General features: G+C 35.8%; 1 protein-coding gene across 5 annotated transcripts in view; it reads right to left on the bottom strand.

Annotated features, from left to right (window-relative positions):
* Nucleotides 1–15,541, bottom strand: part of ZMIZ1 (zinc finger MIZ-type containing 1) — a 2,170,450-nt gene that overhangs the window by 106,223 nt on the left and 2,048,686 nt on the right. For all 5 annotated transcript variants that reach the window (XM_044056883.1, XM_044056886.1, XM_044056882.1 and 2 more), the window contains one exon: nucleotides 6,827–6,932. In XM_044056883.1, the coding sequence (XP_043912818.1) occupies nucleotides 6,827–6,932 (106 nt within the window). The remainder of the gene's footprint in view (nucleotides 1–6,826; nucleotides 6,933–15,541) is intronic.

Below are 15,541 nucleotides of genomic sequence, written 5' to 3'. Positions count from 1 at the left end.
CAAGACCCAATCCATCCCAATGACTTTACTTCTTGTGAGAACAGCTACATTAAATGTTCCAATGTATCTCTGCTTTATATGCTTGTAAAGCCTGCAAAGCAATTGATCCATGACACTGCCATTACAGGTGAAGCTGTACCAAAGTAACCAATATGGAACTTTAAGCAGAAACACAGTAAACTCCACCAGACTGTAGAATCATGTATCAAACACCATCAAAGTACATCTACTTAAATACTCCTATTTAAATGCTTCTTGCAGACAAATGACTAAACAAGAAATGACATGCGAGGTGGTAATGAACCTCGGTGACAACTTTCACATGCAATTTCTGATAAACTGGGAAAAAAGAAAAAGGCCACGTAATTACAGCAACATATTTATTTGAAGGGCAGAAAGTGCTAGCGACTGAACAGGTTTAATTTTTATGGTGTCATGCTGCACAGCATTTTTTTAATTAAATTTGTGTTCCACTTAGAGATTTCTAGGTGATAATACTAAACCAACTACCTGGAGATCACAGTGTCTACAACTTAAAGACATGTTTGTGATGTGAAAGGGATATACTGCTGAAAATGTACCTAGAGATCAGCATCTTTCTAACAAAACCACAACTGCACAAATCCTAGAACACATTCAAATAATTTGCTCCTCTTACTAAAGACATTACAGTTATGGGTATATACTCTAATACTGGATCTGTGAGTGGATACTCCAGCTGTAGAAAGACCAGGACTTTGGCCACTGACACTAGGACTAACTTGAGTCAGAACATTTCCAAGCAGTTCAGTTCCACAATGCCCTGCTTTCCCTGACTTCTCCAGTTCTTAACATTTCCTCTTCCAGTCAATGCATCAATGCATCTAGTGAGAGATCTGGCATTACAGTAAGCAGCCATAACATTTGATACTGTGGAACTCCAACTGCAGAATGAGAAAGACAGAATCTCAGCTAGAACTGAGGTTCTAAACTATGAATCCACATCCAATTAATAGTGAATACAGAGTGGTGGTGCTGCGGTAGCGTTGTCGCCTCACAGTAAGATGCTGTCCGGTTCGATTCTCAGCTAGAGCGTCTTCTGCGTGGAGACATGCGTGAATGGGTGTACCTTCATTGAAGGTTGTGCATCAGGCCTGGCAAGCCGGTATGTAAAAATCAACTGCCAATCATTAGTGGACCGGAGTTCCACTGTGGCGACCCCTAACCGGGAAAAGCCGAAAGACACAAACAAACAAACAGAATGTTTGCAAAAAGAACCATGTTACTGTGGCACTAACATTATCCAAGGAAGTGCTGCAGAATACAGTCGATGTGGGCACTGCCTAGTACAATTAAGCCTTAGGAGGAGCGCAGTCCTCTCCCACAATTGCACTGGTTTGTGACTTTCTTGTCTTGTCTGCCTTTGAAAAAGAGATGGGTCCATCTTTGACTAAGTTTTGTTCCAAGTACTACTGAAGATGCCTACACATGTCCATGCAGTGCAACATGTGCCTACTGTTGTTAGTGCCATAGATATACTTACCATAACATGATCCAAGTCAACCATCTTCAACCTCTAGGACTTGGTCACTCACTCATGTTAACTCAGCACTGAAAATTTTACCAGCCTCTAGTTCTTCCCATCCTCTCAATGCCTACCACTCCCAACACTCCTCTGATTTCTGAGTACATAACTATGCAGCACAGCACTGGCCTAACCATTAGCCTATGTATACACAAATTCCTCCTTCAAGTCTTGACTCATTTGGGGAAGGAAGGAAGGAGGACAGGTTTTCTGAATAGTATGGACTCAGGCCGTCTATATCCATAATTTTTCTAAATACATAACTTTTGTATCTAAGAGGTTCAGTTTGTCCTCCTCAACTTCTTCAACAGAGTCCCAGGTGTAACCTCCTGGATGGCTGAGAGAGAGAATGTAATGCAGTGTGGTGGCCCCAAATGAAGACCTTTCCCTGGGCACCACATTCAACCTACAGAGACGTGACAAAGTATGCATAGCAGCCCATGCTGCAGTCTACTGAAGAATTACCAAAGAAGGCCTTAGAGGTAGCCAAGCCTCTAGGAGAATGAGCTCTTGAGAGTACAAGAAAATCCACGAACATACTTCTTGCAACAAAACATCATTCAATCAGTAAATTACCTGGCCAGTCAGTTTAGAGACTTTTTCCCCAACTTGTTTTGTGCAAATGAAACAAAGAGCTGACTACCCTTTCTGAAATGCTTTGCTTAACTCAAGTACAATGTCAATTGCCACTAGATGCCCAGACATTGCAGGAGATACTGAACTTTACTGGAACAGTTTGGGAAAAAATACAACATAAGGTTTACTGCAAATTTGTTACATAAGCTACCTTTTTCATAAATTATGGATTAGTGAGAAGATTTACACTTTTTTTATTCAGTTAGTCAGAACCAACGTGTAAAGACTGATGCTCTGATATTCATCTAGCTGGAGTAACTGACACTAACAGGCTCTTCCAGAATAAATACTTTAGCATCACCATCATCATCATCAGATCTAATTTCAAAGGAGGTAGAACATTTCTGCAGCACAAAATTTAGGTTGTATGGAGACAGTAGTTCACAGGGGTGCTACAGGAGTACAATACAATCCATATGTCTGGAAGGTAGGACTACTGAAAATACAGAAAGAAAGGCTTTACACATTAGGGGGTGCCAGAGAACTATCACAGAAGCCCTGGATATGGATGAAACATATATTTTGACTCTCAAAAAAAGAACTAAGCACTGAAGACATTAGACAAGTAATCCAGAACTACCAGAACAGAGGTGATCGATTTAAAAATACTGAAATTTAAAATATAAAACTATAAACAAAACAGTAACCCCCACCCCATGTCTCCTACACCCCATTTGCTTAAATACACCAATTTTAAGACTGCACAACAACAGGTCAAGTGCAAATTCCCACTCACTGCTGAAGTGTCACCTCCCACTAAGTAATGCCAGCATTCTGAGTTCATATGACTACTCGATTGCTTGTGCCAGCATTACTAACGTTTGATCAAAAGGATCAAATCCCACATGTTTCTCTGACACTATGTTAATGAAAAAAAATACTATGCTGCTTCACCTATAACTTGTTACTGCTGATTTCCCTGTACATATATTTTCAAAATGCAGTGTTATAGCTTATAAATATTGTAGTGTTTTACAATGAAATGACCACTGTTTTTAGAGTGAGACAGAAACACATTAGTGAGCTGCATTTATGCCTTATAAAACTTGCAATATGTAATCTAAAACACACAACTAAATCAGTAATGTGCTTTTCAGCAGCATGAAAAGATACGAGAATGTAACGTTCTCCTACACAATGTCCAAAAAAGTATATCAACTCGTAGCTGCCTTCTGCTGTTTATATATATATATATATATATATATATATATATATATATATATATATGTTCACACACACGCATATAGTTAATGCGGGCAAATGAGCAGTGGAAGGCAATAGAATCAGAGAGGCACTCTACCCTCCTGTAAAGAAATCCCAGCACAATCCAGGATGTCTTTCTCGCCTCTCTCTCTTTCTCTCTCACTGAGGGCCAAGCAGAGTTCACTCAACCTATCATTCTGCTACCTGCTGATGTACAAGCACTTGCCCATGACAACACACTCCTGTTTGAAATCTTCTAGGCATATCACTGCACATACTTTAATTTATATCAGAACATAGGATTTGAACTTTCACTAAATCTGTATCCAGTTTGGTTCCCAGAGGTTTAGTAATTCCAGATTGGTTAGGGCCTTTGCATTATTTCCCCACCTATGGGCTAGAATAAGCAATCAGAGGGAGGTAGATTTCGATCCCATATTGTCCTAAGACAGGCAAAGACCAGTGTCAAGCATATGGTAAACTTTTACTGGCAAGGAGGTGAGCTGGACATGCTCCTGTCCTGCCTTAAATCATACAAAATGTTTGTGTTTCTTGTAGATCAGGCACACATGCAGGTATTATACAAAGCAAATGTGACTGACAGCGTGTTTGGTGTAAGCAGTGGGAGAAGCCACCTTTCTAGTAAACATTTTAAATTTGATTATGTTTAGAAATAAGTTCAGCCTAGAAAGCTCTATTATGGGCCCTCCAGAGGCTATCCTTTATAGGCCTAGAAACAACATGGAATGGAAATATTTTCCCTGTTCCTCTAAAGGGATTATTTATATTCATTTGTATTATAAAATCAGAGCCAGGATTAGCTTTGCTAATTTTATCTCGACAATTGGGATGGAAAGTAATCCTAGTAAGCGAAGAAAGGCCATGAAATCTGTTTCGTAACATAATGAAATAGACTTCCTTATCAATCCACCCAAAGTTAAGTAAAACTAGTTTAGTTTGTAGGACAGCCTCCCTCACAAATTTTGTACTGATGAGAGGGACAGGAGGACTGAAGGAAGAATATGGAATACTACCTCCTTCGCAGGTGGACTTTTCTGTACCTTGCTGCTTGATCTTGCTTCTTTCAAAGACCTTCCTCGGTTTTAACTGATCCACTTTGGACTGTTTCCTACAACACAACCACTACCTTGGAATCAGCAGGTGAAAGAGCATTTGATGGACTCCATTGCTTTCTTGCTGTTTCAGTTTCTTAAAAATTGCCTGATGGGGTGGCAAACAACACATCTTTGCTCAACAGCTACATCTTATCATATGGCAGAGGCCATATCTTCAGCCAAGCATGCCTAGTGATAACCATACCTGGTGCTGCATTCCATGTGCTACATTTAACATCAGGCGCCCCAACATTAAAGGACATTTATCTAACCTACACATTTGATCCCTCAAGGCTTTGTCAGACAGTTCATCTGCCACATAATTCCTTTGCTTAAGGACAAACCTCAACATTTAAACATGTGGGTAGGAAAGTTTATTTCTATAATGGCTGATGTATGAGAAATATTACAATTTTCTCTCCAAAATGGTCCAACACCCTGCTTTCTTTACAATTACGTGGATTTTGAGCCCTGGAGGCAGTTAAAATCCTGTAGCATTACTAAGACACCAATGTTGAATCATCAGCTAGGATTCTATACTAGCCCTGCATCCTGTAAAAGTTCTCAAGCTGATTATGGGCAGGAAGCTGGGAGTATGATTCCATGAATGTATTCTCGAAAGCACCTTCCAACAACTGTCTTATGAGGTTATCATACTGTCAGTCTAGGTTCTTCCATACCTATTGGGTCTAAGTACCTCCTTTGATTTCCACATGTAATGTTTCCTCATCATATTTAGTGTTTCCCTAAAAAGGATATCTTAGAACAGCTTGTTAAAATAGGCTCTTTGGTGTCCATACTATAACATAAAAATGAAGAGAGAGACATTTGCAGTACGCTTGGTCCCCCTTGTCCAATCTTTTCTTTTGACAAGGATACCACTCCCAACACTGATGCCCAAGGCCATTCAAGGCCTGATTTTACATCATGAAGTCTTATATTCTTCAGCAAACCTTTTGTAGTTAAAAGGTGTACAGCCTGGAAGTGGTACAATTATGGTGGACATCCAGACTTTGGAGGCTGGCCACCTCAACATTTGGGATACAGGTTCTTTTAAGCAGGGAAGCATTTACAAAGAAACCAGAATTACAAATGACCATTCAGATTGTCAGGACCTATTTTTGGAGATACTCTCTCGTCGTGCATAGGATGGACATTTGTCACTAGGGCCTAGAAATTATTGAACAACCTGGAAGTCTCACTTACTTCTGAAGAAGTCTGCTTGGAAGCATGGGACATAACATCACTATGACACTAAAAAGTCTAGGACACATTAGAATGAAGTGTAAAAGGCCATAAAACTGGGAACAGACAAACTACAGCCTCAAGGGAACTGACACCCTCAAGTCTCTGTAAAAATGGGACAGTTACTACAGCCTCTTGCTCCACACCTGCAGATTTGTGAATCATCATTTTTTTGTCTTTTCTACTTCCATATATCTGTGCTCTTTCTTTGTGTATATTTTTTGCTTCTAGCTCGTTTAATACGTTCCCTTTGAGGAAAAGGGACGTACACAACATGTGTGAGTGCCAAGAGCTTCTTCTGTTTAAAGAAGACCTGACTACATGAAAAAGCATTTTTCCTTATTTTTTCACAGCTCACAGGAAGAAGAGACTTGGTGGTCATCCCCAAGCAAAAAGGCATTGCACATGATGACCTTCAGATGGAATCTGTCATCCAAATGTACTCTTGCTAGGGACATCACAGTCCTTAAAAAATCCTTTGTGTATTAAACAATATCAGTCTTAATACTCATCACATAACAAGACCAAATGAAAAAAAGAAGTTATCAAACTGGGTATTTATCCATTCTAAGTCATACAGAAGGGAAAAGAGGACAGATCGTTTGTTTTAGAAAGCAAGTAAATAAAGTGACATGGATTGCTTTCCCTTCCTTTTGGCCAAGCATCACAACACCAATGCCCCGAGCAAATAGAGAAGTTCACCTCCACTGTGAGAATACTTAAAGTATCTGGAAGAAAAGAAAACCCACATACAGCTTATTCTTCAGAGAAAACAAACAACAGTGCAGCAGTAATTTTGACACTGAACATACACGATTTCATGACAAACTATTTGCACTTCCTTAACCAAAAAGTGCAGTACAAATCAGGAGGCGGCGTTACTTAAGTAATGATCAATACAACTCAAGCAGCAGCACCGCCATCTGGCATGCTGAAGCTTTTAACGACCTTTGACACACCACAGAATGCTGGATTCCTCTTATATGGGTTAAAAAGGTACCTGGACAATTCTTTTTGACATTTGATCTGTGCAGCATTTTTATTTTCAAAAATAACTACTCACTTTTTGTAATACAGTGTTCAGCTGGGAGAAGCCTTTTCTTTAGCAACCCTTGAAGAACCGACCTCACCGATGGCCGATGCACTAACTGAAGTACAAACAAATGCGACTGCAAAAACACAGACACAAAATCAAAAATAAGCAGTGGAAGCAACCTGGTAAACATCAGTTTATAATTATTAATAAATGCAATAAACACGTCTGGTAAATATCAGTTTATACTATTAATATATGCAATAAACACGTCTGGTAAATATCAGTTTATACTATTAATATATGCAATAAACACGTCTGGTAAATATCAGTTTATACTATTAATATATGCAATAAACACGTCTGGTAAATATCAGTTTATATTATTAATATATGCAGTAAACACATCTGGTAAATATCAGTTTATATTATTAATATAGGCAATAAACACGTCTGGTAAACACCAGTTTATATTATTAATATATGCAATAAAACACGTCTGGTAAACACCAGTTTATATTATTAATATATGCAATAAAACACATCTGGTAAACACCAGTTTATATTATTAATATATGCAATAAAACATGTCTGGTAAATATCGGTTTATATTATTAATATATGCAATAAACAAGTCTGGTAAGCACCAGTTTATATTATTAGTATATGCGACAAAACACGTCTGGTAAACACCAGTTTATATTATTAATAACACCAGTTTATATTATTAATATATGCAATAAACACGTCTGGTAAACATCAGTTTATACTATTAATATATGCAATAAACACGTCTGGTAAACACCAGTTTATATTATTAATATATGCAATAAACACGTCTGGTAAACACCAGTTTATATTATTAATATATGCAATAAACACGTCTGGTAAATATCAGTTTATATTATTAATATATGCAATAAACACGTCTGGTAAACACCAGTTTATATTATTAATATATGCAGTAAACACGTATGGTAAACACCAGTTTGTATTATTAATATATGCAACAAAGCATGTCTGGTAAACACCAGTTTATATTATTAATATATGCAATAAACACATCTGGTAAACAGTTTATATTATTAATATATGCAATAAACACGTCTGGTAAACACCAGTTTATATTGTTAATAAATGCAATAAACACGTCCGGTAAACACCAGTTTATATTATTAATATATGCAATAAACACATCCGGTAAACACCAGTTTATTATTAATATATGCAATAAACACGTCCGGTAAACACCAGTTTATATTATTAATATATGCAATAAACACGTCTGGTAAACACCAGTTTATATTGTTAATAAATGCAATAAACACGTCCGGTAAACACCAGTTTACATTATTAATATATGCAATAAACACATCCGGTAAACACCAGTTTATTATTAATATATGCAATAAACACGTCCGGTAAACACCAGTTTACATTATTAATATATGCAATAAACACATCCGGTAAACACCAGTTTATATTAATATATGCAATAAACACGTCCGGTAAACACCAGTTTATATTATTAATATATGCAATAAACAAGTCTGGTAAGCACCAGTTTATATTATTAGTATATGTGACAAAACACGTCTGGTAAACACCAGTTTATATTATTAATATATGCAATAAACACATCTGGTAAACACCAGTTTATATTATTAATATATGCAATAAAACACGTCTGGTAAATATCAGTTTATATTATTAATATATGCAATAAACACATCTGGTAAATATCAGTTTACATTATTAATATATGCAATAAACACGTCTGGTAAATATCAGTTTATATTATTAATATATGCAATAAAACACGTCTGGTAAATATCAGTTTATATTATTAATATATGCAATAAACACGTCTGGTAAAGAAGAGTTTATATTATTAATATATGCAATAAACACGTCTGGTAAATAACAGTTTATATTATTAATATATGCAATAAAACACGTCTGGTAAATATCAGTTTATACTATTAATATATGCAATAAACATGTCTGGTAAACACCAGTTTATATTAATATATGCAATAAAACACGTCTGGTAAATATCAGTTTATACTATTAATATATGCAATAAACACGTCTGGTAAACACCAGTTTATATTATTACTATATGCAATAAAACACGTCTGGTAAACACCAGTTTATATTATTAATATATGCAATAAAACACGTCTGGTAAACACCAGTTTATATTATTAATATATGCAATAAACACGTCTGGTAAATATCAGTTTATATTATTAATATATGCAATAAAACATGTCTGGTAAACACCAGTTTATATTAATATATGCAATAAACACGTCTGGTAAATATCAGTTTATAATATTAATATATGCAATAAACACGTCTAGTAAACACCAGTTTATATTATTAATATATGCAATAAACACGTCTGGTAAACACCAGTTTATATTATTAATATATGCAATAAACACATCTGGTAAACACCAGTTTATATTATTAATATATGCAGAAAACACCAGTTTATATTATTAATACATGCAATAAACACGTCTGGTAAATATAAGTTTATATTATTAATATATGCAATAAAACACGTCTGGTAAACACCAGTTTATATTAATATATGCAATAAACACGTCTGGTAAACACCAGTTTATATTATTAATATATGTAATAAACACGTCTGGTAAACACCAGTTTATATTATTAATATATGCAATAAACACGTTTGGTAAATAGCTTAAAACATAAAAATAAGCAATGAAAGCAGTCTGCTGAAGACCACCTTACATCAAGCTAAGCAATAAAAACATCTAGTAAAGAAAATGAATACACAAAGATACACTTGGGAACTTGACAGCCACTATAAATATTTCAGATAATTTTTAATTTCCTTTCTTACTGTATTTCTGTCTGTCCTCACACATGTATGTCACAATTTTGTGTCTTTTTCTGCATTATATACAGGAATGAAATGAACAATGATCTTAATCACACATACTTGGCACAAAGTTTTCGGCACCTAACTGTCAGTAACAACTTCATTCTGCAGATGGCAAATGTGGTTAAATAGTACGCAAAACAGAATTCTCAGGCATTACGTGCCAAAGGAAAATCAACCTAAACTCCAAAACTAAATAAAAACAAAGTACCACTGCATTTCTGTCAATATCTAATTGTGACAATGCACATGACTCGTCAAACATACTGACAAATCACAGCTAGGCAAAGGTAATTTAGTGAAATCTAACTTTTTCAACAAATCTGACACTGTCTCTAGGAATGTCTTATGGTATAAAAAAAACTTGTTTTTCACAGATTTGTCAATTTCCTGAAGTTAGATACTTGCAGCTACAGGGCTGCTTCAAAACCCACATTCAAACAGTTCTCTTTTTTAAAACAGTTGCGTTTCGACCAAAGAAGTACAGTAAGGCAAAATAATTATGGTAGTTACACCAGCAATGTAATTTAAGGCAATAAGACCACTCCTACTGTATACTCATCATGAAACAGTTCATGGCAAATCTATAAAAAGAAAGGATAACCTGCATAAAAATTAGTAAGATACCATATATGATAGTACTGGAGATAAATGCCATATAATATATTTTAATAATCTACCTCTGACCTGTAAAATATTTTGTATTGAGTACCGACTTCATTTTTTTAAAATAATGATGTCATGAGCTTGTCACACTAACCCAACCCAATCACACAGGGCCAAAGTCAGAAACTTACATCAGAGAACAATTTCACGATTAGTACTTTAAAATGAACTGAGTGGAAGCCCTTAAAGGCACCTGTCAGGACACGCAATGAGATCTGAATGAGCAACCAGACTCTGAGGCATATCTTGTCCCTTCACACCCCCCCCCCCGAGCACTGTATTCCCCAACATGGATGCTTAAGAGTCTATATATGTATATGGTTACAGTACAGCAGGGCCACAGACTGTCTCCTCAACCGTCAAAGGGGCTTTCAAAATCTGCTTGTGTTCCCAACTTAAAACTTTACTAAAAGGCAGAGTAAAAAAAATGGAAGAAATGCTCAACTAAAATGCACCACCAAATAAATGACAAGGTGTTTGCTTTTGATTCTTGTTGTTCTATCAAAACAGCAAAAGCAAAGGAAAACTCCATTCCCCAGCTGGCAACAAACTGTGTGTGTCAGATTTCCTAAACACCGAGAAAAATACTACAATGTGCAGAGTCGTCATCTAAATGTGATGTGCAACTGCCCACTCCCAGATCCTAACTCCTGCTATGTAAAGGGGCTAACGCTGTATCCACTCACTATACTTTTTCAGATACGAAACTACCTAATGATCACTTGACTAGGAGAGGCCTAGGAAGAGGTGAATTGTCAGAGCGTGGAAGGACACAGATGTGCATGCAGCACTACCCAGCCAGAAAACATTGTTATGTGCCCGAGGACAAGGGGGCAGTAAATGGAGGACTTCAATAACTTGGGAGGATGTGCTGACAACCAAGCATGCAGCAACATCCTGTAACACAGTGTCGAGACACCCTGAAACACAGTGTCGAGACGTCGCACCAATATGTAGATGCTATGGTCAGGGTTACAAAAGCAACTTATCAGGTTGCCCTCAAGCCTTTTATTTTATCTGTTTGTTCCAAGTAGACCAAGTGGACAAGGTGTCCTTTTTCAGTGGACACTGTGCCAGCATTGTCTGGTTACGTTGCTTGCGGAGTTAAAAAGTAGAGAAATGAAGGAGGAAAGAATCAAACCTTGTACCTTTCAATTATGGAAAGCAGCTCTATAACAGCTCAAAGCCGTAATCCTCTGAGCTGACTGTCAAACAAGCCTGAGGAAGTTTTCAGCTTCTGAAGGAATAAAGGATCACAATATGACCACAGGAAATACAAGGCAGCTGAGTTGTAAGACCTTTTACATTTTACTGACACCACTGCCCTGTATCCCCTTCTGAAGAACAGTAAAGCAGGTCAGTCCAACAGCACACGTACTGGTATCCACCTGACCATCCAGGTTTATGTTGAAGGACGGTTGGGTGTCGTTTGGCTTGACATCCTCCTCCTCCTTCCTTACATGGCCTTCATGAAGGCACATTACTCTCCTACTATTCTGGGCAGCATCTGCACTGGCTTAGCTGACACATTAGTGGTTTTGGCTGTCTATGGATCAGACTCTCTTAGAAAGATTTTGCTGTCATTTTAATGGTCTTCTGTTTGGAATGTGCACAGTGAGTAATGTTACAGACATGCTTAAGCCCAAAAACTAAGGCTCTCCTCTCAAATTCAAATGACTCCTACTCAAATGTAAACAATCAGGAGATATTCACTTAAACCCAGGACCACCTCAATTCAGCTCTAAATTACAAAACCCAATCACTTACCATATCACAAATAAAGACCTTAAAATTGCTTCCCAACAGTCTTAATAATAATAAATAGACCAGTCTTGAAGCATGGCTAGTAGCAGAAAATCCCCATATTCTTGCTATATCAGAAACCTGACTGAAGGACAGTCCCTCTACGTTTATACAAGACAACTTCTATATAACGACAACAGACCAGGCACTAGATCTGGTGGTTGTGCTTCAATTATAATCAAGAGAAATACCTCAATCACTGTTGTGGGTTGCACAAATTATTATACTGCAGATAACAAAGCTCCAAACTATGTACTCTCTAACATAACATTAGGTGAGCAAACTCATATGCGGATCACTAGTTCACATTCCCCACCCTTCTCTTTCTCTCTTTTACATAAAAACTCTACAACAAATGTTGAAGAACAGGTCACAAATCCATGCCAGTAAAAAAAAAAAAATTTTTTTTTTTACTTGTTGTAAGCATGCAAATACATACACACTTCTTCTCAGACAAATACAATACAAAGAAAAATTAAATTATATATATATGGATGGACCCCCAGACCCATTTTATGAGCAATAATCAAATTAGTTAATTATTCAATTAAATCAGGGTAAACCAAACAACCTAAAAAACAGTGCGTTTTGACTGCCCAAAACTACACAAATCTTGAATACATGTATATTCTTGACCAACTACCAATAATTCTACATCATAAAATACAAAAGTGAACATGAAAGTAAATAAATTTATCAACTAAATTATATATGAAAAAATATATAAAAATATATATATATATATAAATATGTACAAAAATGCATTTGTATATTTTATAACCACAAAAATACTTTACAAAAAATTCTTCAAAGTGCAACAAAAAAAGGTTACTTATTAATGCTGCTTTGCAAAAAAAAAATTGTCTAAACTATATATATAGTACTAATACATGATGGTAAAATATCGAATGTGTTCATTTTTAATATCTATAATATGTTCAGAATTCCATGTATCCTACATTATACATTTTGATGGAACCCAAAAGGGAAAGTATATAAATATTACATATTCATTGATTGTATTAGAATATAGTATAATTTATCTGTTCAAGGCCTTAATGTTGAGAAGACATTTTATGGAGCACATATCGTGATTCCTGGAAAAGTGTATGCATTTGTGTTTTTAATTGCCAGAGGAGTTCATGCTCCTGTAGTTTTAAACACCATGCTCCTCCTCTGGGATTTCTTTGAACCTTTTCAACAACATTAAATACAAAACTATGTGTCAGATTTTCACTAATGTGCTTGGCTAATTGCTTGACAAATTTTGCTTAGATATATATACAAATGCTCATATATATATGTTTTCAATGCCGTTCTGTCTTCGAAAAAAATAATATGCAGCAGTCTTTACATTTAGCGAGATAAACCACCCCTGACTTTCACAGTTAAACTTATCATTAATGTGGTATTTTATACCACAGAACTGTGAAAGACCACCCAGTCTGTATTACAGTATTTTATAACAACACACCACACATCATTCCTTTGTTGTTGGTATAGGTTGTTATGGGGACTCAAAAAAAAGTTTAATAGTTAAACCCCTTTTGTATACTATAGTTGGTTTCGGGCCAAATAGGGAATAAAGTTTCTCATTTTGCAATAGGCACTATATAATTTAGTTGATAAATTTATTTACTTTCATGTTCACTTTTGTATTTTATGATGTAGAATTATTGGTAGTTGGTCAAGAATATACATGTATAAGATTTGTGTAGTTTTGGGCAGTCAAAGCCACTGTTTTTAGGGTTGTTTGGTTTACCCGATTTAAATTGATAATTAACTAATTTTGATTATTGCTCATAAAATGGGTCAGCTGGGTATCCAAAGCATATATAAGTGTTTTAATATGTCTTTGTATTTGTCTGAAGAAGTGCATGTATTTGTATGCATGAAAGCGCTTACAACAAGTAAAGTTTATTTTATTTTACTCCTGATGTGTTTTGCTTGTGACCGATTTTGTGACTCCGTTCTTTTTGTTCGCTGTTACAAGTTCCTTTAGTGTTTTGCCGGAGGGGGTTCATGATGAATCATGATCGCATCATTAAGCAGGTTAAGATCCATCAGAGCCTGTCTTAATTCTATGGCACTGATGCACCGCTAATCTACGGTATCTTTGCTATCGGGTAAGCAACGGTGATGTGGAGATTTTTACAACAATCTAGAAGGTAGAAGATTTAACATCTACCAGCAGTTAGTCCTAAGACAGGGTAACTTTTGCAACAATGTCTACTCTACCTACCCTGTTCTACAAGCGGACAATACCATTCCAACTACTTTTTTGAGCAAAAACAAATGGGGGAAGGCACCATACTAAGCAGTATTCCACCAGGACAGGACAACCACTATAATGCTAAAGTCAGTGAATAAATAATTCTTCCATCAGCGAACCAGGTAATTCTATTATACAAATCGATTCCTGGTCGGGGAATAAAGAATTTTGCAAAACACCGACATTGATTTTAATTCAGCAGGCACTGTACATGTTATTAATTTTTTTTTTTTTTATGTTGTAATATGGCTGGCTTAAAGCAATTTTGAAGAATTTTGATACTGTTTCAAAAAAAAAAAAAATCAAATTGAAATCATTTATCTCATTTTAAATTTGAAAATTGTGCCAAGCCAAAAAATGAAGACAAAACACCTTAAATCTGGATTAAATAATCAATCAGAATTCCAACTTCAACTAATCGATCCAAACAATCAACATTCTTTCTTTGCTGATTTGCTGATCATCGAATATGATTTGCAAATCATAGAAAAAAGGGAAAAAACAAACAATACTTTTAAATCTTTAACTGACTTTAACAAATATTAACAAATATGAATACACTGACTTTACAATTTTTAGCGCATGAAAGCACTATTTACAAGCATTACAAAATAACTGAAACCAAAAGAGGAAAATCAGCAGAGATAAGCTCATGAAAAGGACTTCGCCTACCCAGATCCCCACGCTTAGTAACCAGCGTGGTACATCCCGTATGCTACAATCAATCCAACAACAACAACAATATATGGCAGCAGAAGATGAACTTGATGCATTTTTAGTTAGCCGATACCATTCTTCTCCATGATGACTACCACTTCCTCCACCTAAGTCTAGTGAGAACGTCAATAGTAATAACAACAAAGCAACAGGATCAACAACAACAACAACAAAAAATCAATACAATAATAAATCGACAAACAACAGGGGTTTTCAGCAGTCAACACACAGAAGAAAAGCGAACTGGAAAGGCAACAACAAATTTGGATACAACAAGCGGAAAAGATAACGATATCCAGTTTCGAAAATTCTTACAAGTAGACTAGTGACTTTAAAATCTATAACTAAACTGGACTGGGAAACTTGT

The sequence above is a fragment of the Protopterus annectens genome, chromosome 14.part0 (assembly GCF_019279795.1).
Source record: "Protopterus annectens isolate FY-2018-M chromosome 14.part0, PAN1.0, whole genome shotgun sequence".
In the NCBI taxonomy this organism is placed as follows: domain Eukaryota; kingdom Metazoa; phylum Chordata; order Ceratodontiformes; family Protopteridae; genus Protopterus; species Protopterus annectens.
The sequence above is the reverse complement of the archived record's forward strand: the minus strand, read 5'-3'. Positions and strand labels throughout refer to the sequence as shown.